Source organism: Pleuronectes platessa, chromosome 4 (genome assembly GCF_947347685.1).
Source record: "Pleuronectes platessa chromosome 4, fPlePla1.1, whole genome shotgun sequence".
Classification (NCBI taxonomy): domain Eukaryota; kingdom Metazoa; phylum Chordata; class Actinopteri; order Pleuronectiformes; family Pleuronectidae; genus Pleuronectes; species Pleuronectes platessa.
Window position 1 is genome coordinate 8,713,593 of NC_070629.1, and position 23,264 is coordinate 8,736,856.

Here is a 23,264-nt window from a genome sequence, read left to right on the forward strand (position 1 = left end):
CTCATACTATCATGTTGACTGAGTGAAAAAAAGAAAATGTTTTTTTTCTCAAACACAAACAGCTGGAGAAAAAAAGTGTCCGGCTGGCTCTAAGAAAAGTCAGGGGACCACACAGTAAACTGGATGTTTGTAACAAATGTCATCGACAGAAAGATCAACATTGCCTTCCCCTGAGTCACAATTATAATCTATTGTGAACCAACATAATACTACATGAACTTTAGAAAATGTCCTCAAATTTGTCCCCATGACCTTTACATTTGACCACCAAAATCAAATCAGTTCATCCTTGAGCCCAAGTGAATATTTGTCTCAATTTCGGAGCGATTTCCACAAAGCGATCTTGAGATATAGCATTCGAAGGAATGGGACGGACGGAGACTGGAAAACATAATGCCCCTGGCCACTGTCCAGACTTCAGTGCATGTCTGAATGCAGCTGCTGTGTTTGCTGTTGGACGTCTTAACATGTGACAATAGGTGGTTCTGTAGCATTGAGACTCTGAAGGAGGACTTTCCTGTCATGTTGCATTAGATTCCTTCTCCTATTGAATTATATCATGTTTGTGCATTGACTTAATGTCACTAAATTATTGGTGATGCACATGGAAACCCAGCAGTTAATAATTGAGTCACAGCACATTTATCAATAGTGTAAGCTCCTGATACCCAACCTGGGTGTTCACCTCCATCCCAAAGCACGCACACACAAATAAACACACACACACACACACACACACACACACACACACACACACACAGACACACACACACACACACACACACACACACACACACAGCCTCCCTTCCACTAAGCCCACAGGGTAAACATTGTAAATAGTGGAGACTTTTATAATGAAACGATCCATGCCTTTATTGAGGTGTAAGCTGTGTCTCTGTTGGCGCAGGTAAACAGATTCTCTCTGGCATCAGCGCTTTCTCCCCAGCGCACAAACCAAACTCTGCGTCTAGGCAACAGCAGGCTTGGTTGCAGTTACAGTTACCATGGAGACGCACTCTCGTCAGCAGCGTCTGCATCGAGGGTCGAGGGGATCAGAGCAGTGGGGAGATTTTGTGATGTGCGACAGCAATGAGATGAGTCTCCAGAGGTGATGAGGTTTGGATTCAGTATTTGTGGGGATATAGGTGAAAGACATCCCGCTGAAGCCCACAACAGGAAAGAGGAGAATATGACCGATAATGAAAGACAACATGAGAGAAACAAGGAGAAGGAGGCAGAGACAGCAGGTTTCCCACTGTGGCCCTGATGTATAATTCCATGACTTCCCTTTGACTTTCCTCAGTTATATCAGAGCGTTATCAAATATTCCCTCGTGGTTCGTTAATGCTGATCTTCAACTCAGCAGAAAATGTTCTAAAATTACTCGCACATTTCCCCTCTTTTGTGGCTGTGGGGACTGTGGGTGTGATTTGAGTGTGCATGGTAGTTTGTCTCTGTATGTTGGGCCTGTGATACGCTGGCGACCTGTCCAGACTGAACCCCGCCTCTAGCCCTAAATGTCTAATAGAATTGGCTCCTAAAATTGACCCTAAAAGGATAAGCGGAACAGATAACGCATGGATGGATGAAATTCTACACATTGCAAGCCTTTGATCACAAAAGGATTTATTTTTGGATAAAAATGAAGTGACCACACAAAGGCTAAATGAAGCCTCATTAACATAGTCTCAGATGCTGTAAGAGCTCAGTGGTTCTCCTAGGTCAACTCACAGCATGAACAGGGGAACATTGAAATGTCCTGATGGTAATGGAAGAAAAGAAACGTTGTCATTTACAGATAAATAGAGGAAAGGACGTTTGATCCTATGCAGCTTCCTTTCACCCAGGCCACACTGCCTGCGAGTGTGGTGCATGATAACTGATCCCCAGATCTGCTGCATGTCGTGGTCGTCTGTTGTTCACACAGGGACCACGTCTGCTGCTGCAGCAGAGCAGCAATGTGAGGAATCTGGTATGATTACTGAATTTCCTTCAATAGAAGTACTGCTATACACGCAGCGTAGTGCCAGGAATCTATGGTATGACAGCATGCATCTTTCGGCCCTGCAATAACCTTGTTTAAACATACAAATGGATTTAGTCGAAAGAAATGCAAAACTGCTTTTACTTTGAAAGGGTACAGGAAGTGTTGCAAATATTTTGTGACATATTTGCCGGATGGGCATTGAAACTGTTGTGATAGATGGTATACTTAGTATATTACAGAATTCTAATTCCAAAAAACACTTGCTGGTATCTGTCCTACTTCGAAACTGGTAACCCAGGCTGACCAGGCTTTTGTATCAGGGCACAAAGGCTTAGGAATCCCTTGCCTAAGCAGAATAGACTTGACACTATGTTTATTAAAACATTGCATCAAAATCTCATAAATGTTCTATCTTTTTGTTTTGTTTTATTCTGTTATTGCCATACATTTCACAAAGCACTTTATAACCTTGTATAGATGAGTGTTTTATTAGTTGTATTATTCAGTTGCCACTCTTCCTTATTTGGAGCTGTTTGAACTGATACGGATGGACTTAATAATATAAGCTGATGTACCTCTATAGGGCCGGACACTGCAGCAGAGCAGGTTCAGGCCAAACAATCATCATGTACGGTTCCTCTCTTATTTCAGCCAAGTGCAGTGTGACTGGTTTGCAAAGAGCATCAGGGCCTGAACAATAACCGTCTTCTTCCACAGTAAGTGTATAAGGGGTTTAGGCGAAGGTCCTTTCCAGCTTTTATCTCAGACTACAGCCCTTCAGCAGACCTTCAGTTTTTAAAATAAATGGACCGGAAAGGGTCACCTGAAGGGCCGCGCGAGTCACGCCACTTTAACAGCGAGGTGTGTCGATGTGGAAATGGAGAGGTTAACACCACGGTGGATGTCTGACCTACGCACAACTGAAAGTTTTAGATACTGTCGTTGAGAACAAAAGAGTGTGACACAGTCATTTGAGGTTCAGTGATGGGATGACTCCAGCTCACACAGAGGTTAATGATTCTCATCCCAGTTAGTGTTTGGATGTTGTCATAGTAACAAGAAGAAGAAAAGTACATTCCTAAAATACCAAACAAATATACTGACTAGTCATGAGGCAATCATTTGCTCTGTGGACTGAAGTTATCTTCACTTGCACTCAACAAAGTGGAGACTGAATTAATTTGCATGACTATTTAATTGTAACTCAATTAGTTTGCAGCTAATGTTGCTGATTGGCCCCACGATGGAGTGGTCACAAAGTAACGCAGGGAGACATTTACGATTTCCCAAACTACAGCAGTAGTTGGTCATAAACAGTTTTACGAGTCTTCCAGAATCTGCCAGAAATCGGACACTGGCTCAGGGTTGACAGATACAGTCTCATATATGTCACACCTGTCCCCAGCTGCAACTGCTATCATAGTGAAAACAATCTTTAAAGACCATGTGTGTGGTTTAGGTCTCAACTTTAAACTCCAGGAGGATCTCTGTAAACTAGAATACCCTTTAACCGAAATAAATCTGCCACCTGTCTCCACAATTTAGCCTGGTATCTGTCTGAGGCCTTCCCGTTTTAAAAGTTGCTTTGTCCAACAGCCTGAGGTCCAGTAGACAGGCTTTCATCTCGGTAATAAACGCAGCCAATAATTCCTCATACCTGACATTTAAAGATATATGTTGAACTTATGTGAAATCTTCAAATAGTTTTATCCAACAATCAATCCAGAGATGTAGACCTAATTGTTAATAATGCCAAAAAGTTATCAAATCCATTTCCTTAATTTAAGACTTGAACCGAAATACAGTTCTAAACGAGACTGGTTGCTTGGAGAGAGTTTACCTCCACCAAGGCTTACGCCATATCTCATCATGTTAAAAAAGTGAAAAAATAATTCCTGAATCTGCATTGTTAACCGAATCCACTCCAAAAGGGAATTGGTTCGACCAGGGCACAACCCTAACCCCCCTTTCCACCAAGTTAAGACTCTATTAACAGATTTATGAAATATCTTTAAACTAAACCAACCTGAGGCAGCCAGAGGTGTTCTTGAAGACGGTGGTCCACTCTGCATCGCGCGGCTTGGAGTCCTCGTTTGGCTCGTGCTCCCACCCGGAGTGGGGAATGATGACCTCGTTGGTCACGGTCTGCAGGCCGTGGTTGATGATCACCATCTTCAAGGGTTCATAGGACGACAGATTCCACAGGGTTCCTGTCGGGAAACAGAGGTGGAACAAAAATTATAGTTCAATTCAGACGATAGTGATGAGAAGAAAGAAACAGGCAGTAAAAACGAGGAATGGGAAGAGGATGAAAGTGATATTGATAAAATATAATGACAGCTGTACAGCATCCAAACATATTGTAGCACAGACTGTAATAAAACCATTTTAGGTTTAGGACTGGCGCTAAACCAAATTTGAAAAAGAAAATGGAGCAAAATTGGTTGTTGATTTGCCAGACACGATATGAACTAGACATACAGAACATCATTGTAATACTTTTATTATCCTCCCAAGAGAGCGGAACTGAGCAGCACTGTGTTGTAATCAATATTGACTTTATTTCAGCCTTATGACTGTGAGCATAATAATGCCAGAGGGACGGTGAGGTTACATTACTCTTATGATGCTTTGTCTTTTATCAACTGATGCAGTAACATAACATTTAAATTCTGTGGATACACTGTGTGCGTGAATAGGATCAATGCAACTGTTACTAAAACAGCTTTTCTGTTAACATAAACAACACAACTCAATTCTCTCCCAAACAATCCAAGGAGAAGAAAGAACATTTTCTTTAACCTGCACCTCTCTACAACAGGCAGCCTATTTTATATTTCTGCAAAAAAAAACAAAACAGGTAATCCAAAGTGAGCTGCGTGTGTGCATCCTGAGGATTCACAAAAAGAATGAAATGCTGCGTTAAAGCATCAGATGATCTGGGACTCAGAGTCTGTGGACTGAGACTTCCAGTCAGAGGAGAAAGTAAACTGTCACAGCAATAAATACAAAAAAAAAATCTGCCTTCATTAACACATCCCTCGGGTGTCTGAGACCCAAATGTGTCCTAAACGCATCCAGAGATCTGCTCCAGAGATCTGCTCACAAAAACCACATCCAGAGGTCGTCTGGAAAGTATGTGGCCACATTCTTTTCGCTGTGTCGACACAAATGCATCCTGGGGGACATATATACGAAGGACTGCCTCTTCAGCTGACGTCTCCGACCTGCTACAGTTTCACAATCAAATCAATCTCCAGGTCTGTGTCCATGTGTTTATTTGTTGGTGGTTAGTGGCACAATATAAACACTGGACACCACAGAATGACTTGCATTCATTCATGCAATACCTCCTGGCTCTGCTCGCTCTCTCTTCCTCTCTTGCTCGACCCCGAAACACACACACACACACACGTTTGTACCGTTTTTTAGTGAGGACATTCATCGGCATAATGCATTCCCTAGCCCCCCTACCGTAACCATCCAAACTAAATGCCAACCCTAACCCTTAACCTGACCTAAATCTAATACTAACCCTAACCCTTAAACCAAGTCCTAACCCCCAAACAGTCCGTTCAAGGGGGGGGTCACAAAGTGAGGACCGTCCAAAATGTCCTCATTTTACCAAAATGTCTCAAACCGGTCCTCACAAAGATAGCTGTACAAGAGCACGCACGCACACGCACACACACACACACACACACACACACACACACAAACATTTGGATATGAATACACCGTGTTCAGGTCATGGTTTGGTTCGGTTTACAAAAAGATCCTGTTTGGGTTAAAACCTACTTCCTAAAGGTTATGGGACCTTCGTTGTCATGGTTACAATAATAAACACATGGTTGAGAAAACAACATGGACTATCAGTTTCACAACCAATAACCCCCAAACCTCCCGCTAACATGGACTATCGGTTTCACACAGGAAATGAACAGCAGTCACTCGTGCCAAAGTCCTGTGTTTTGTCTCAACCGATAATCCCAAACCTCCCGCTGACATGGACTGTTCTACTGTGGGTCACAATCAGCTGGCAGGTTTATAGGGTAAATCTGGATGATACACTCAGAGTTTATGTTGAAAACCTTGGGACTTAAATTTGTCTTAGTTCTATTTAGTTAATAATTACAGGAGAAGATCTGGGGGATGCATACAGGAAGTATAATGTGGCTGTGGATTCTTCTGTGAGGTATAATGAGGGTTACAGCTTATATTTTTGTCAAATGGTACCATTCAAATGAATAGTAAGTCTGGGTGTGAAAAACACATTCGCTGGAATACATTGATGGTGAAGGAAGCTTAAAGACTAGATGATTGGACTGGTTCTGGATTTACAAGAAGCATTCTGTTTGTAATGCCTTTCCAGGCCGTTTCCAGAGGTGTACCCTTCATGAACATCAGAGCTAATTGCATCATGAGAAAGTGTCTCACAGAATTAAAAAAATATGTGCATCATATCTATGTGCTCTGATTTGATTAGATTTTGACTCAAGGAGTATTTGAGCCAAATTGTGGTAATTAGGTGTTTTTATCTTATATTGCTTATTTAAATTACCATCATTTTCTGGGTGAGCTGTGTGTCTGATACACTACTGCTGTCTGTAGCTGTGGACTGTGTTTGAGTCAGTGGGCCAAACTTCTATAACTCTCCAGTGTTTTAGACCACCACGATACTCCCTCACCCCCAACGCATCTTTTCAACTCTCCCATGCTCCCCTTGGTGGAGCGCCTTGTCTAAAGTAAAAACAACCAGGAGCTGGAGCACATTTTCCACGCACACATTCACATCGGCATGACCACACTTGAGTACTGAGAGACACATGCACTGTGCATATTTTAGAAATACGCTTGTTCGCACACATGTACAGACACCCACGGTCTGTGACTCCCACTTGCCAGACAATAACAGACCATTAGCGGAGCAGTGAAACTGTCATTCTTTCTCAGTCTGTTCTTTAAAACGGTTTCTGTAAATTTTCCAGACAGTCAATATTTCCTCTGTAAAATCTTGCTCTCTGCACACACACAAAAAAGTCTCAGCAGACAGGCCCGCTCTAAAAATAACTCCTTCTGGTGTGTTTGTGCCTGGAGAAAACTGGTTGCCTATGCCAAGCAATGACAAAAAGAAAAAAAAAAGTCATTAGACTAATCCGCAAACTGTGTTATATTCTGTCTGGATGCGGTTTATGTCGTCTCTTCATCACATCTCTGCAGTGAGTGAAATATCAAACTAATCACCTCCATTCCCTCTGTGTTGGCGACTCGAGCAGCGTCCTGAGAAAACCAGGCGACCAGCATCTCGCTGGAAGGCTGTTGTGAGCTGCGCTGCGAGGCCACATGCACACACGAATCCCAGGTGTGATGCCGGATATTGAAGCGACTCTGAAGCTTCAGGCCAAACACATCATATTTATGGGACTTTAAAAGCGCTTGTGCAGGGAGTGATGAAATATTTTAGACAGTGTGGATGTTCTGCTGTAAAGTTACTAAATCCTTGTATTTCTCACAGTCTACCGCTCACTGCACCTGATTCACAGAGCTTGTTTTAAGTCCTGAGAGAAAATGCTGCCTCACAAACTACTTTCCCAGCAAAAATGTCCCCAAAGCACAAAGCAACCAATATTCAGGTAATTACATTGTTGAATGAGGGCGGCTTTGATTTTGTGCTTCAGGCGTTTGCTGTAAATTTCTAAATTTAAAATTGATTTCTTTATTTAGAAGCATAAATTGGACAAAAACATGCTCAGTTGTTATTTCAACCTTGATGTTCTTCCATCAGCATAACTGAAGCTCTGACTAAAGACATTACAGCAGGACATGTTTGCTTTCTGCCTATATTGCATATTGTCCTGTACTTATGGTTTAACCCACGTGTTTCTGTGTATAGATTTAATTTCTGTTTGCCATAAAGCTTGTGTTAGCTCTATGTAGACAATTACAATATCCTGTCTACTTTTTTGCACATGCAGGTGCTTTTGGTTGAAAATAATAGGCACCTCACACAAGTGTTCCACTGAATAAGACAAAACAAATAGTCCAATTCTGAAGTTCTGCACTATGTAATAAGAAATAATTACACAAATCATTAAAATTGGATTCAAAAATAAGTTCTAGTAGCAATTAAAGACATAATTAAACATGATGTGTGAAAATGTAGCAGTAGCACATTCAATGTATATTCATTTCAGCAGAAGAGAGACCCAGTGTGACACTTTCTAATTTAATGCTAAAGAATTACTCAGCCCAATTATTGTCAAGTAGAAAGTTAATAATATGTGATGGTTTGTCCAAAGGAGCGAGGGTGGCACAGTGGTACAGTGGTTAGCACTGTGGACTCAATGCAATAAGGCTGTGGGTTCAAACGGCTGGGGTCTTACTACGTGGAGGTGCATGTTCTCCCCACGTCTGTTTGAGTTTTCTCTGAGTTCCCCGATGTCCTCCCACAGTCCAAAGACATGCGGATTTGATTGATTGGAAATTGCTGATTGGTGTAGATGAGAGAGTGAACCATTTGTCTTTGCATGTTACAGTTCTGATGCTATGGGCCTGGATTGTCGGGGGACGCCTGACACATAGATCTTCTTGCATTTATGTTAGACGCTGGTCTTTTCTCGTCAATGTTGTAAATATTGATTTTTTGTTGATGTGCTCTGTTACATGTGACATCTGTTGCAGTTCTGTCCATCCTGGGAGACGGATCACATGTGGCTCTCTCTGAAGTTTATCAAGGTTTTCTGAGGTTTTACTTGTTGAGTATTTTGTTTGCAAATTGTAATTGTGAATACGGGCTTTACAAACAATTGTGGATTAATTGATATGTCTGCCCTGCGATATGCTAGCGACCCTTCCAGGGTGTTCCCCGCCTCTCATCCATTGTCAGCTGGGATTGACTCCTGTGTCCCCAAAGTATAAGTGGTATAGATAATGGATGTGTTCATAAGGGCAAAATATCTATTTCAGGAGGATATACACATCTTTGGTACTTATCGCTCCCCATCTGAATTTAATTTACCACAGTGGTTTTTCTGAAATCGTTTACGATCTTCAGCTCTCACAAGTTGTATCTCTTAGTAAATCATCCGCCTCATCTATGGCGCATATTTCTTCCACCCTCTTTTACTTCACAAGGTCAATTTTGTCATTCATTCCAGCCAAATGCACGAGAGCGAGTGAGAGTAAGTATCATGAATCTCATTAACGACAAATGTGCTCCTGTGGTGTGTGTGTGTGCCCTCTGGTACGATGACAGCCAGCTAACATCCACGCCTGCCCGCCAGGCTGACAGCTTGATTACCCCCACTGACGCCGTCATTGGCATCACTTTCATATGTGACAAGCAACATTCAAACACGCAGTAAACACACACGGAGGAAGTTAGCAGTCTGAGCTTAAGGGAAGATAAGCAATGCATAAAGTAGAAACTGAAATGTTTTTATGCGTACACTGAGTTGGAAATATTCAGCACATGGGAAATAATTTATGAGATTTTGAGTGCAACATATTTTCTGCAGAGGACAGAAAAATAAACAGCGCATTAATAAAACACAAAATAACTCCTCATTCAGTTGGGTGAGATAAAGTTTAAGCATGGCTGGAAATGGATTTCTGAATATAACACATGAAAGCATCCATCTCAGCTTGTCTTGTCAAGGCCAGCGCATAAAAGACAAATCTGTTTACAGTGTAACCCTCAGTACTCCGCTGTAACAGAAGACACCTGAGCACTGACTCACAGCCCCTCCTCTTCAGTCCCTCTGGGCTAGTCACCATTACCTCCACTACTCCGGCTGAAACACTGCTCAGGCTGCGGTAAGCACTCAGCTCTCCACTGATCACTGAGGTGATAAGCTACTTTGCCGTAGCTGCAATCCATCAAGTACAAAAGAAATCTGTCTACAAAATAATAATGTGACATTTATCATAGTAATTATTTAATTAACGAATTATGTAAACATTTCTATCTCTGCATAATTTGTTCCATATCGTTCAGCCCTACTTTAAAAGTCCACTACTACACAGCTCTGTTAGAAATTAAACTCAGTCAACAATTAGATAAATGGCAGCCATTTGCTGTGGAACCACACCTTTAAATATAGACTGATAAAGAGGGATGTGGATATATACAAATCTTACAAGACTAACTGAGATATGTGGTTATTTTTCTCCAAATGTGGGTCTATAATGTATCGTTAGGTTATGTAGGAAATAATAAAATTTAAAAAAAACCATGGTTGGACCAATACAACTGAAATGGATGTAAAGGAAAAAGGTCAGAAACTTAGAAAACTTGAGAACCAGGTTCAGGTTTGTGTTAACAAGCTTTACATATTTATGTGTCTTTGAAAATACCAAAGCGTTAAGTAGCACCAGGGCAAGAGTTGTCCCTGTTAACAGCTGATCACTGGTGAATCTGATTTCTTATTCCAAATCAAAACCATTTCCCTTGTTTACTTATTTCATAATTAAATTAAAGTGGCCCGCCTGTGTCAGAGTGTGCATTCAGGGCGGAAAATGTGTTGCTCTGTGTTATGGGATTGTTTCATATTTGTATTTCCAGGTTTGCCCACTTCCAAGTTTGTTATCTAATAAAGTCGAGATTCTCAGCAGGGCCATAAATACAGAATTCAAAGACCTTCCATAACTAAGCGTAGCTGCCCCCAGTATCTGAAAAAGTTTCTTCCTCTCTGGTTTATTAATGTTGTTTATCGGCTGAGAAAAGTTCTGAAGGGGTAAACAGTCTGCCTGAGATGATCGTAAAGGAAGCAGTGTAAAAGGCTGCGTGTAATGAAATAAATCTGCAAAACAAATGGTGAAATATATTGTGATATAGTCCTGTAAACAGAACCCACTCAGCTATAAAAAAATATATCCCTCTAAGCCCGAATTTACATAAAAAGGAGACTTTGTAGAGAGGAAAACATTTTGATCTGATATGTATGTAGCAGCACACTTTTTACTGTGATTTGCTTTTTGATTCTCTGTGTTAAATCCAAATCAGACACACAGCAGGTTGAACATGTAAATGATTACCCCTCTCTTCAATCATTCACTGCCACAAAGATTTGATTCATAAGATTTTTGTCAGAGCTTCTTTCAGACTTAACCTAACAATGCTCAGATCAAAACGTGTGTGTGTGTTTACTTGTCAAAGTATAGCGAACCACATATTACATTCTGTATTCCTATTTACTCCTTTTCCCTGACATCCTCCCTCTCTCTGATACCTGATGTGAGAGCTGGAGGGACTGGGACAGGGACTAGGAACAGCTCCGGAGCTGTGCCTACGGCTAATTAAATTTTCCAGGCAACACAGGCAAGCATGTTGCTCTTCAAGCAGGGCTATTAACTTAGTTCTGCCCATTACCGTTCTCCTCCTCCCTTCTCTCCTTCTCCACATCCTTATGCCATCCATCACACTCCCAGTGGTAAAGACAAAGGTCGAGATGGTTTGTGAATAAAAACATTTTCATTCTAGAGACACAAAGGGAGGAGGAGAGGGGCGAGGTCTCAGTAAGTGGACTGACACTGGACAGCAAACGTCCACTAGTAAGATTTAATTAACGTGTGTGCGTGTGTGTGTATTGGAGACTACCAGGCACGAGCCTGAGGTCAATCCACAGGAAGCAGATAAAGAAATGAACACACACACACACACACACACACCCCTGACATGACTTCACTCTAGTCTGCTTCAACATAAGGACCATCTTCTTGAGTATGAGTAAGACCTGCAGTAAATGTATACGTATATGTACATTTATATATGTGTAAATGTATATGTATATATGTGTATATGCAGGGAAGGAATAAACACTGTGTGCTGAAATTGAGTTGAGACCTGAACACTGAGCCCAAACGATCCAGTCGCTCTAAATGAAATCAGGTCCTATTGTGTCAGGAACTTGATGGATGTGATGCAGTTTGTATGATCACATACTTAGTGGCAACTCATTGATCACTGCTGTCTTTGTTTTTATTTAAGTCATTTCTAAAGTAAAACTGGCTGCATACGTTAGTATTAATTGGCAAATGTAAGACTATAATAGAGGAGGCTAATTTTAATTAAATTAAAATGTGTTTTGCCTGGATCCAAGGGTTCTGAGATTTAGATGTAAATACAGCAGAGTACAGTAATCACTGTTCTCCCCTGTCCTTGCAGTGCCCTGTAAGAAAACACTGCCAACAGCTAAGTGGTGATTTACAAGTGAAGGCTGGGTCTGCTGCTCCACATCCACAAATTTAGAAACTTCCAACAAGCATCCTGTCAGTGGGCAAGAAAAGCCTTGTCGCTTTTTAGAGCATTTCTGGGTCAAATGAAAAATAGGACCAAATCTGTATCTTTTATTTTGTTTTGTTTTTCAATCCATTTTTCAATGATATTCTGACTTGTCATAGACGTCATTAATAATGTTAACAATAAGACTCAGTCGGTGTTTCAGTGAGACATTCAAGAGAGCCTACAGGGAAAACATCAGAGGTCATTAGTAATCACTGAATACATTTACTAATTAAACCTTTGCTTCTCCTGCTGGGACTGTGTGAAAAAGATCTACTGTCTGCTCCTATAGAGTTGATTGAGAGGGTTTGGTCTGCAATGATAACACCAGTTACACCAGAGTTATAATGACAAACAAGTATATACCTCTTCTGCTGTAAAAAACATACATGCAAAATCTATGCACAACTCTATGTTTCAATATTTATGTAAGAAAGGGATCACTAATGATTATTATAAAGCTCTGCAGTGTTTTAATGCTGCATATATTGTTCTGGTTTTGCACAACTGAGCTGTCGGACATGCTTCTCTCATAAGTCTTGTTTCTAGCCTAGCAGAAAAGGCACCAACAGTCCAACTGAACACTAGCTCACAAACCTCAAACAGATAAAGCTGCAGACTAACTCGTGAACACTGTGGAACATTTACGTATTTTTGTACGAAACGAAAATAGACCTAAGATGAGGTAAAGCAGAGCGAAGACTGGATTTAAGTTCAGTGTGAGACCACAATTAAGTCTGCAGATTCATTCTAACAAAGCATCTGCTCCTTGTGTAAGGACACTGTTTACGAACACCTGGCAATAAAATGATAATGTTGTGTTTCCATCCTGTTGTGCTTTCCCCAAGTGGTGAAAAACATTGAATGATGCAGATTTCAGAGAGGTAATTTTAAAATGATCTGAACTGGGTGCATAATACCATTTGCTTGTTGCTCAGCAACTAAGAAAAAAACATAAAACAGAGAGACAGACATAGACATGTGTCTAGACATCATCACTCTGCCAACTTGCACTATGTGCATTTTTCATCCAAACGATGGAGGTGTGCAGCAGGCACCTGTCTTGACTGGCAGTCCACCAGACTTAGACATCTCCTGCAGGAACAACAGGAGACAAATCCGCTTAATAATCTACATTTCCACAGAGGGAATTGCTTGAGGGCACAAACAGCCCAGAGCCTACCGAGAGAGAAAATAGAATTACTCTGAACGGTACAAAAAAGCTCTAAAAATATGAACCACTGGTCTGTCTGTCTTGTGTGTTGGAAAATAAAAGCATTTGGTTCCTTCCACGTCACCCGGTGGTTTTACAAGGACGGCACATACTCCAACAGCAAACCCTTTAAACACATGGGCTAAGAAAAGGGCCCTCTATTTAAAAACCTCCAATTATATTTAATTGTAGAAAAGCATGGCCAATTCTAGCCACATGGGCCGAGGCTGTAAGCTGAGCTTGCATTGTGACTGGCCTGTTTTCACTGGGGCCAGAGGACCGGCAAATGGAAACCTGAAGCTGGAGACAGAGAGAGACAGAGAGAGGCAGAGAAACTGTGAGAGCGCCGATAGGAGAGAAAATAAATTTGACTGAGCGAAAGAGGGTAGATAATGAGTGAGAGAGGAAAAGAATTAAGAAGCTCCCTCTGTTCTGTCCTCCTTGTGTTGCGGTGCAGGGTTATTTTTAGCTATGATGTGGAGCAACACGATGCTGTAAAGGCAATCATTTCTGCTGTGGCAGAGTCATCGCTCACCATGACATCTCTGTCACAGCAAAGGAAATACACACACACGCACTTGCACTTGCACTTGCATGCACAATACTGATCAACAACAGCAGGAATTAAAGAACCTATATCAATGTCAATATCTTTGAATTGGAGTTGTCAATAGCCAGTATCTTGTACTGATTCCCAGTCTTTGGGGACGCAGCCTCACAACACTACATCCATTGATAAACCATTGACAGCTGCCACAGCACAGCTGGAGAACAGTTACTTCAGCTATTCTGTGAAATGACCTAAACTGTAACCTTGTTTCAGTCTCAGGTAGAGCGTGAACTGTAATTTATACTTCCCGGAAACTTCACAAAGGTCAAGTGTATCACTTTTCAGGTATTCTCATTTGAACACATGTGTTGCTGTGACAACAAAAGCCCCTTCTCAGATGGCAAAGCCTGCTTATCAGCCAAAGTGTATCAGGTCAGTCTGGGAGGGGATTAGCAGAGAGAGATGCCCTGGATAAAAACAAATCATATATAATAATAGATAAGGAAATAGCTTCTGATAATTTTCTTTCATATAGGCAACAAAGTGACAGCTGCAATTTAATCATCTTCGTGCAGTATTGCTTAAAGCCTTGCATTACTTTGTAGAGTATAGGATTATGACAACAAAGCCAGTATATTCTTGGATAGAATATATAAGTGGACTAGGAGCCGGTGATTGGAAATGACTGGCATATCAAGGAGCTATCATATCAGCTTAGGAGCAGCACTTTCATTCTTACTATGCAAGGAAGAGTTTTGAGACTAATTAGGTGGACACATGAAGGAATACTACATTTAGTGGAGAAGACTGCCAACAGGCTTGGCTGCAACACTGAACCCTTTACCTGTGGATGGGGCATTTGTTAAAGATGACTTAAGTAAGAGATAATTATAGAGCTGGGGGAGGAGGTAAGATTGTGAAAAAAAGCTTGACTGTTCAACAATAAAGTCATGATTTTACAAAAAAAGAAAGTAAAAGATTCTGAGATAGAAGACGCTAATTTACAAGAAAAAACCTTTTGTCATGGAACCACCCGCACACTCTGATTCGACCAGAGTCAGTTTAGTTTGAATGGGTGAGCCTAAATGCAGGACACTGCTACTAAGAAAAAAGGTGAAGATTTATTAAGGAGAAGAGGAATCTGGCAGCCGTTCACTGGGGTCAAAGAGGGAATGACGATTTGAGTGATGGAGCCAGAGAATGTTGAGATACGAGCAGGGGAGCTGAGTAAAGCAGAGGACGAAACCTGGGTTGCGACAGGGCAGGAGATTAAGTGAAGCTGGACACCTGGAGATTCTGATATTGTATGTATGCATGTATGTCTGTAAACTATAGATAGCATATGTCCATATATGTCTTTAGTATGCCAGCCTTTCTCCTGAAACATCTAAACAATATACAATCAAAACCTGCCTCACGGTGTGAATGTAAAGGGTTGTCTGTCTCTAGACTTGACCCTTCATCCAAACCTGTGTTTCCTGCTGACTAGGTATTTAATTAGTTGTATTTTCAGTACGTTGTTCTGAATCAGCCTCATCACATGATTTTGTGTGTCTCTTGTCTCATCACGAGGTTTGTCCTTACCGGTGATGAGCTCTCGAACCTCCATGTCATTGGTCTTCCTCAGCAGGCGGACGAGAGCCGGGATGCCATCGCAGTTCTTGATGGCCACCTTGTTATCATTGTCCTTGCCGTAGGAGATGTTGCGCAGGGCACCACACGCTTTGCGGTGGACTTCAGATTTGGGGTGGTCCAGAAGCCCCGAAAGAACAGGAATCCCCTTCAGCTGACGCACGTCTTTCTTAATCTTGTCGTTTTCATAACACAGGTGCTGCAGGTAGGCAGCAGCATTGGATTTGACTGGGTCGATGGGGTGGCCAAGCATGGCAATGACCTCAGTGAGGTCTGGGTCACGCCAGCGTGGGTCCTTGCGGATGCTGTCGATGGAGGGTGAACGCCGGCCAACCATGCGGTCCAGACTGGCCATGCTCCCCCTCTCCGGCTGGGCCAGCGGTGCTGAGTACATGCCATGGATATAAGGGTGGCGCTCATCGATCAGCTCTGTCTCGTTGGGGTCATCTGGGTACCCTCTGGAAGACAAGAGAAGAGAGGACAGTGAGGACAGGGGAAATGGATGAGGCAAATGGAGGGTGACTCAGAAAGATTTGTCTTAGGGAAGAATTAGTTAGCCGCGGGAAAGACTATGAGAGAAGCCAACTGAGGTGAGAGCCACTGACTAATGACGGGAAAAGGGAAAGCAGAGGAGAGGGTGAGTGAGAGGTGATAAGATTTGGGTGATGGAGGGAGAAAAGGAAGGAGTGCAGGTGAAAGAGTGAAGCAGACATGGGATGTGTAGTTTGTTTAGGTACACCCTAAAGGACTGTGGTGCCACAGTAAGCAGCATCCTCCTGATTATTCTTCCCTGTGAGGTGGTAGCAACAAACATGGCAGGCTTACACAAACATAACGTCTTAGAGAGAGTGATTGAGAGACAGAAATATATTGCACAAAGAAATACTAGGTAGTTAACAGAGAGAAACGGAAAAGGGCAAAACCAAAGAAAAAAACACTTAAGGAAAATCCTGTGAAGTTCTTCTTTTAAAAGAAACCAAAATGTACAGTAAAGAAGGGATTTTATGACTTTTCCTTCAGGGGATTTGGTACAGGGCTGTGCTGTCCATGCAGGGAGGACTATGAGCCCCAATGATCCCCTCCAAGTGCCGAACACTAGGATGTAGTTGCTGAAACGTTCAACACGATCCCTCCCAGACATCGCTGCTAACATTAATATCATTGTCGCCCTATCTGTTAGGACAGTTTTGAGCTCGACTCAATTTCAATGATGAAAATAACTGTTGTCCACTGGGTACAGGAAAAAGAAAGGAGCTGTTGAGGGTTCATGGTCCCCCCCCCCCCCCCAACATATCTCTGCTTCCCAAGCCTCTGAGACTCTATGATCTACACTCTCTGGTGTTCTTTACTCCACACTCGCCCTCATCAATTCTCTATTGAAATATGGGCGGAAATATAGGCATTCAATTCCAATGACAGATCATTTGTTGCTGGAGTGCAGGGTAATTATATTACTTAAGGCTCTTTAATCCCAGGAACGATTTTTCACTTGGACGGTTAACTCCTAATATGGAGTCAGGGGACTCACATTTTACAATGTCAGAAAGTGCACAAAACATTTTCTGAAACTTCCTTTTGAAAAAATAACCACTGAGTTGTCTGAAGGGATGGGAGAATGTTTGGTAGGGAAAGTTACGACATGGGGAGAGGAATTTAATTAGGGTTGTGTCCTTATTCGCAGCCATTTCTCACACCCACCCCTCGGCTTGAGACTTGTTTACCCTCGTTACAAATTCCAGCTGGTCTCCTCTCACCATCTTTGATGTATGGTGGTTGGTGGTGCAACAGAATGGTGGCCAAAGATGGTGGTTGGCAGGGATTTCCAAACACTGCTCTAATTTCAATGAGTTTTCTGTTAATTATGTGTTTTAGCAGTTCTTCACATGCATGCTGGGGTAATTGAACTCGGAGATATGCTCCTCCTCAAGCAATGTAACAAGTATCTAAATCTCCATGTCAGATGTATGGAAATAGGATTGATGGAGACCCAGGGAGGCAGCCTTAGCAGTCGAGTACTGTCCTGAAAGCTCCATGTACCAATATAAAAGAACCACTGTGGCATATGGCTGTGGCCAACTTTGCGGGCCAACCACTGGGTGTCATGGGCACAAGTCAAGAACAAAAATCCTCTGACACAACTAAACTAAGCTAAAGAGGATCAGCACCGTATCAGCTTTGTGGAACATGTTGGACGGCCACAAACCTCTACGGGCTGCAAGTTTCCACAGTAAGGAAGAAGGGGCCTATCATGAGCCTGATCACAGCATGTCATTTGGAGAAGGACTGCTTCTCTGAGGTCTGGCAAATACACTTAAGTGCATGACAGACTCTACGGAAAAAATGTGCGACTGTGTGTGCATATGTGCACATGCTGGTGGTTACTCAATGCTTCCTTGTGCAAGAGATCTAAAAACAAACTTTTATTCAGACGTCATCATCCAGTTTTCAAATGCTGTGGTACATTGGACATGAAAGGCAATGGGAGGCGGGAATGAAGAAGTACATAACCTCAGCATCATCACTGTCTGTGTTACATACAATCATACACAATATATAACCCCTTATAATATATAATATATAATCTCTTCCAAACACAATGCCGGTCTCTCTTTAGACTTCCCATTCATTATCTGTCACACTGTGTCTATCGCACACTGTCTCTCACACGCACACACAAACAAACACACTTCAACACACAGATGAGATGTACAGTTGTGCAGATCGTGGCTTATTTAGATCCGGGCCGATGGGACGGGGGCTTTTGGTAAAGCAGGCGTTGCGAGGCTGAGTGAAGGGAATGTCAGGATTTGCATTTAAATTGGCGCCATTGTGTGTACAGGGAGGGGTGTATTCATGGGATTTGAAAGGGCCCTCCACCACCAGACACGATGCTCCGAGCATGATTGCAGCAGATCACTCTCCTCATTTTAATTGAGCTGCTGAATGTCCAGGGCTATCTCTGTGTTTCTGCGTATCGCTCGTCTGCGGATGCGTGGGTGCGCTTGTTTTGTTCTAAGACACAAAAGAACCGAATAAAAGATAAACAGATACAATTGATATGAGATGTATGCATGTCCACCATCTTCAGCATTAATTTGCTCATCTGGGCTCTGTCACACTCTCACTATTCTTCATCTTCCTCTCCTTCTGTCAGTTACTTTCATCATCCTACAATCGCGGCGGTTCCTGACCCTCTTCTTCAGTAGGTCCATAAATGAAGATAAACTGAAAAGGATTAGAGACTAAGAGGAAGATGTTTGCATCTCATATGTACACTTTACATCCCCGCAGAGTTTATGAGCACTTCACTGACAGCCCCTGCCAAGCAGACTGCTCAATTTGAGTCAATTGTTTTATGACAGTAAAGACTCTTTGTGGGAGAGAGAAGAAAGATGAGGAAAAAACTGTGTTTACGTCTTGCCACTTTCTAATTTCTCAGGCTGCTTTGACGGCATTATTCACTGCCACCACTGCTTGTTTTTTCATTCAATTAAAAGGATAGTGACATCGCTTAGAAGTTCCTTCTGTAATTTAGGGGGCACTTCTGAGAAACCTCAAACATGACATAAGGTAAGTATAATATTAAACGGAGTATTTGGCAACAGTGAAAGACTCTTGGCAGGATGGAGGAGGGCTGAGCTGGCTAGAGTCACATCCCTTTCACAGCCTGCTCTCTACAGACACCACTGGATTAGAAAGAGACCCCTCCCTCTCAATTAAGCAGAGGACGAATGTGACTTTGTATTTGTGTATGAACATGACTATAAGTGTGTGTGTGTGTGTGTGTGTTTGTGTGTGTGTGTGTTTGTATGGTGACCCCCGGATAAACGTGGGCAGGTGAAGCGAAGCTGGGTCGCCCAAAGAGAGGTGAGCCATTAGAGCTTTAAAGCTTTAAGACACCCCTGTAGTCCAGCAGAGTTCAAAAGCAGCTATTAATCATAATGGCTCGAGGACACACACACTGACACACTCAGGGGGGTAGCGAGAGAGAGAGTGAGAAAGAGAGAGAGAGACAGAGAGGGATGAGACAGACTTGCATTATCTGCAAAAGCAGGGACGGATGGAAGAACGATGCCTGTTCCTCCCTCTGTTACAAGAGTAACCTCAGAACTTTGGCAAGAAATACATCATCATTCCAATGCATATGTGAACACGCAATGGACTCCACAGCGGCGGCGACAGAAATGATTCCCTGGCGCCGATGCAGAAAGCCGATTTCGCACTGAACATCTTCATTTTCATCGGCTGATAATTGAGGGCTTGCGATACAATGATAAACTGTAATTAAACCGCTTTAATTCCAAAATTCATTACAGCACTTTGGACTCGTCGCTTCCTTCTCGGAGGAATACTAATCAGAGCTCCGAACTCACTTTTTACATCGGTTGCACCGGTGCCCCAGCACATAATTTAGGTGCATTCAAGATTTTTCACTGCACATTTTGGTACATCATACACCTAATATACCGTTTCTTGACAGTTCCATTCTAAATTGGTATTCTTAACTAGTGCTGGGGTATTGCAACTGAATTGTAATTCCCAAATCAATTCAATTATGATTCACAAGCTCAACATTTGATTTCCGATTCAATATCGATTCAGTTATGGTTATGTCATTGTATTTTATACTTGGATATGCAAAAAATTCCCAGAGAACTAAAGGACACCTCTAAATCTGTGAATTATTCAGGGTAGGCCTGTCACGATAACACATTTTGTTGGATGATGGTATAATAATAATAAAAATCATGCAATTACACCCTTTCAAAGAGTAATTAACTTACTTCTAAAGGAAATTCAGTCTGAATTTTGAATTAGAATGGAAAAAAAAATTGTAAATAAATAAAACATAAAACACAAACAACCAAAACAATAACTGATATGGACTCTCTTGCTCTGTGAACAAAGAAACGGTCCTGAATAAATATTAAACATTTGCTCAGAATATATGTTACCAGCTCAGTAAACAGGATGGGACGGTTTAGATGAGCTTTGAGGTCTGTATTGTATTAGTACATTATTCTAGTGTTTCGTTTAGGACCAGTGTGTTTATGTGTGTGTTTGTGTCTACTCGAGTCTGTTGCTCTTCACAAAGACAACCACATTTATTTAGTTATTAGTCGATGATGTCAGAATCATGAATCCAGATCGTTTAACGCTTATGTCCTGGCTGTGTGCTGTTGGGTTGTGTGTAGCAGAGAGTTTGAGTGTAGCAGAGAGTTTGAGCTGGGAGGGCTGACTATCACCTTACACATGCTTATAGTATTATGATGGTTTAGTGTTTTGATTTCAGCTGATACAGGAGAAACATTTGTGATTTATTTTCTGCAGCAATTAGTCAGGCGGCAGTCGTGCGGTATTGTGAATGGGCATTCACGTGAGCAACTGTGAGCCTGTGCATGTGTGTGTGTGTTTCTGAAGGAGTATATGTGGCTGTTAGGGCTGTGTTGTGACACATGTAAGGCAGGCTACAAATTGCCTGTCACAGCAAGTGCCTCTTACTTGGCGGATGGGGGAGTGACTCATTTTCTAAATATGCAGCTTCTTAATGTCTGTGTCTGTGTGTGTGTGTGTGTGTGTGTGTGTGTGTGTGTGTGTGTCTGTGTGTGTGTGTGTGTGTGTTTGTTTGTCAAAGCGAAGTCAAACGTGTGTAAAGACACTGTCTGATTAGGCATCTGATTTTTCGTGCCTCGTACACATCGGTAGAAGGGCCTTTAAATCCAGCTGGTTGCGAATATAACCTTAATTAAGAAGGCTCCGAATTCTGACAAAGAAACAAGGCACACATACACAATCTCCCCAGACTGCCTGCCTCTTGACCTCCTTAGTTCTATTCCTTTAGATCTATCTATGGCCCCAAACATTTTTGCCCCTCAGATTTGAAGAAAAGTGCAGAGAAAATGACCGATGAAACAAAAACATGGTCACTATCTATTTGCAGGAAAACTTTAACTTTAATTTAGATCCTATGTCAAGCAAGAAAGATGATAGGATACATCTGTTTACTTGTGCACACTGTAATATAGTCTGTTATTATGGAAAGAACAAGGCAAGTATTTTGAACAAGCCTGATCTCCTCTTGTGTCAAGGCAAAGTCTGCACTCATGCATATGAACAGGAAACTCTCTGTCCAACATAAAATAAAAAAATGTCTGCTACATGCACTTACACACCTTCAAAATGAATCTCTTACAAGCTCCAGTTGGCCGAAACCATCAGCCTTAACACAATCTGTCGGGTTTATAAGAAATAACCCCCTATACTGATGTAAAAAAAATATATATAAGGCACATATATCTGTGTAATACCTTTGCTTTGAGGTAAATCAGCAGACCATATATTCCTGTGTTTTCTCTCTTAAAGGGATGGTTCACAAAAAAGGGAACATTCACTCATTATCTACTAATCACTATGCCGATGGAGGGATGGGTGAAGTGTTTGAGTCCAAATAACTCTGGAGTTTCATGGGTAAATTTATTATTTTTCCTCACCTAACTCTTGGCCCATCACGGAGAGGTTCCCGGTGGGTGCGACCCCGGTTGGCCCCCTGCAGGGTGCGTCGGTTGGCAGTGGAGTAGTCGGGTTCCAGCTCATATGGCTCCTCCTCCTCAGGGCCCAAGCTGCGACGATCGTCCTCCAGGCCGTACGGCTCGGCCTGGAAGCGCTCGGGCTGCGAGCGGTTCAGATCCACAGTGCTGCTGCCCATAGGAACCTGGGGCTGGGCAACATGGCCATAGTCATCCTTACGAATAGGGAGAGTGTAGCTGTTCTCAGGCCGGTAGCTGTTTGGCATGTAGGGGTAGCGCGGCGGCCGGAAGTTGACGCCACGTGACAGGCTGCCGTAGTTGTCTGTCAGATCGGTGTAGCCATCGTGCAGGCCATAATGGCGAACGTACTGGCTCTCAGGTGCCTCGCCATATGAATCATTGTAGGAGTTGTTGTAGGAGCGCGTCAGGGTGGAGGTTGCTTGAGGCGTGATGAAGCGGTCGCCTCCATTCTTCATGTAGCGCCTGTCGATGGAGTCGGTGTAGCTGCCCAGTGGAGACGAGCCCTCAGGGAGGGGCAAGCCATCTGGGCCAAGGGGCACCTGACGCACTGTACGTGTGGTCACCGTCTTCACCATCTTAGTCACCTGGAGGGGGGAACAGATACACCCGTTAGTTTGGATCCAACTGGCACGTGGACAAGTCATATTCAGGCAGCGTACACAAAGAAAACAATAAACACTACACAAAGATATGTGCTTAATAATCATGACATTGTGTCAGAATTGCACAAACTAAAAGGCTCAATTATATTAACAAATCATTAATAAACCTTAATTTTTCACCACAGAGAGAATTGTGGGGGATTATAATGCAGTTAAATGATGATTTATCAAACCCCAAGCTCTTGATGACTCAAGCATATACAGCGTTTTTAATAATGAAGTTGATAGGGACTAATTACAATCCATTATCAAGGTTTAAATTCCATTCGGTTAGGGAGCAGGGAGTAGCTGAGCCTATCAAAGCATAGATTCACCTGAAGAGCAAGCTGAAGTGAAGAAAATCGCCCAAGTCATTTGACTTTCAACGAGAAAAGAACCTTTATTTTATCA

General features: G+C 42.3%; 1 protein-coding gene across 3 annotated transcripts in view; it reads right to left on the reverse strand.

Annotated features, from left to right (window-relative positions):
• arvcfb (ARVCF delta catenin family member b) overlaps positions 1-23,264 on the reverse strand; it is a 108,194-nt gene that overhangs the window by 47,810 nt on the left and 37,120 nt on the right. For all 3 annotated transcript variants that reach the window (XM_053420499.1, XM_053420500.1, XM_053420498.1), the window contains 3 exons: positions 22,156-22,796; positions 15,617-16,122; positions 4,014-4,197 (listed from right to left, as the gene is read on the reverse strand). In XM_053420499.1, coding sequence (XP_053276474.1) covers positions 4,014-4,197; positions 15,617-16,122; positions 22,156-22,796 — 1,331 coding nt within the window. The remainder of the gene's footprint in view (positions 1-4,013; positions 4,198-15,616; positions 16,123-22,155; positions 22,797-23,264) is intronic.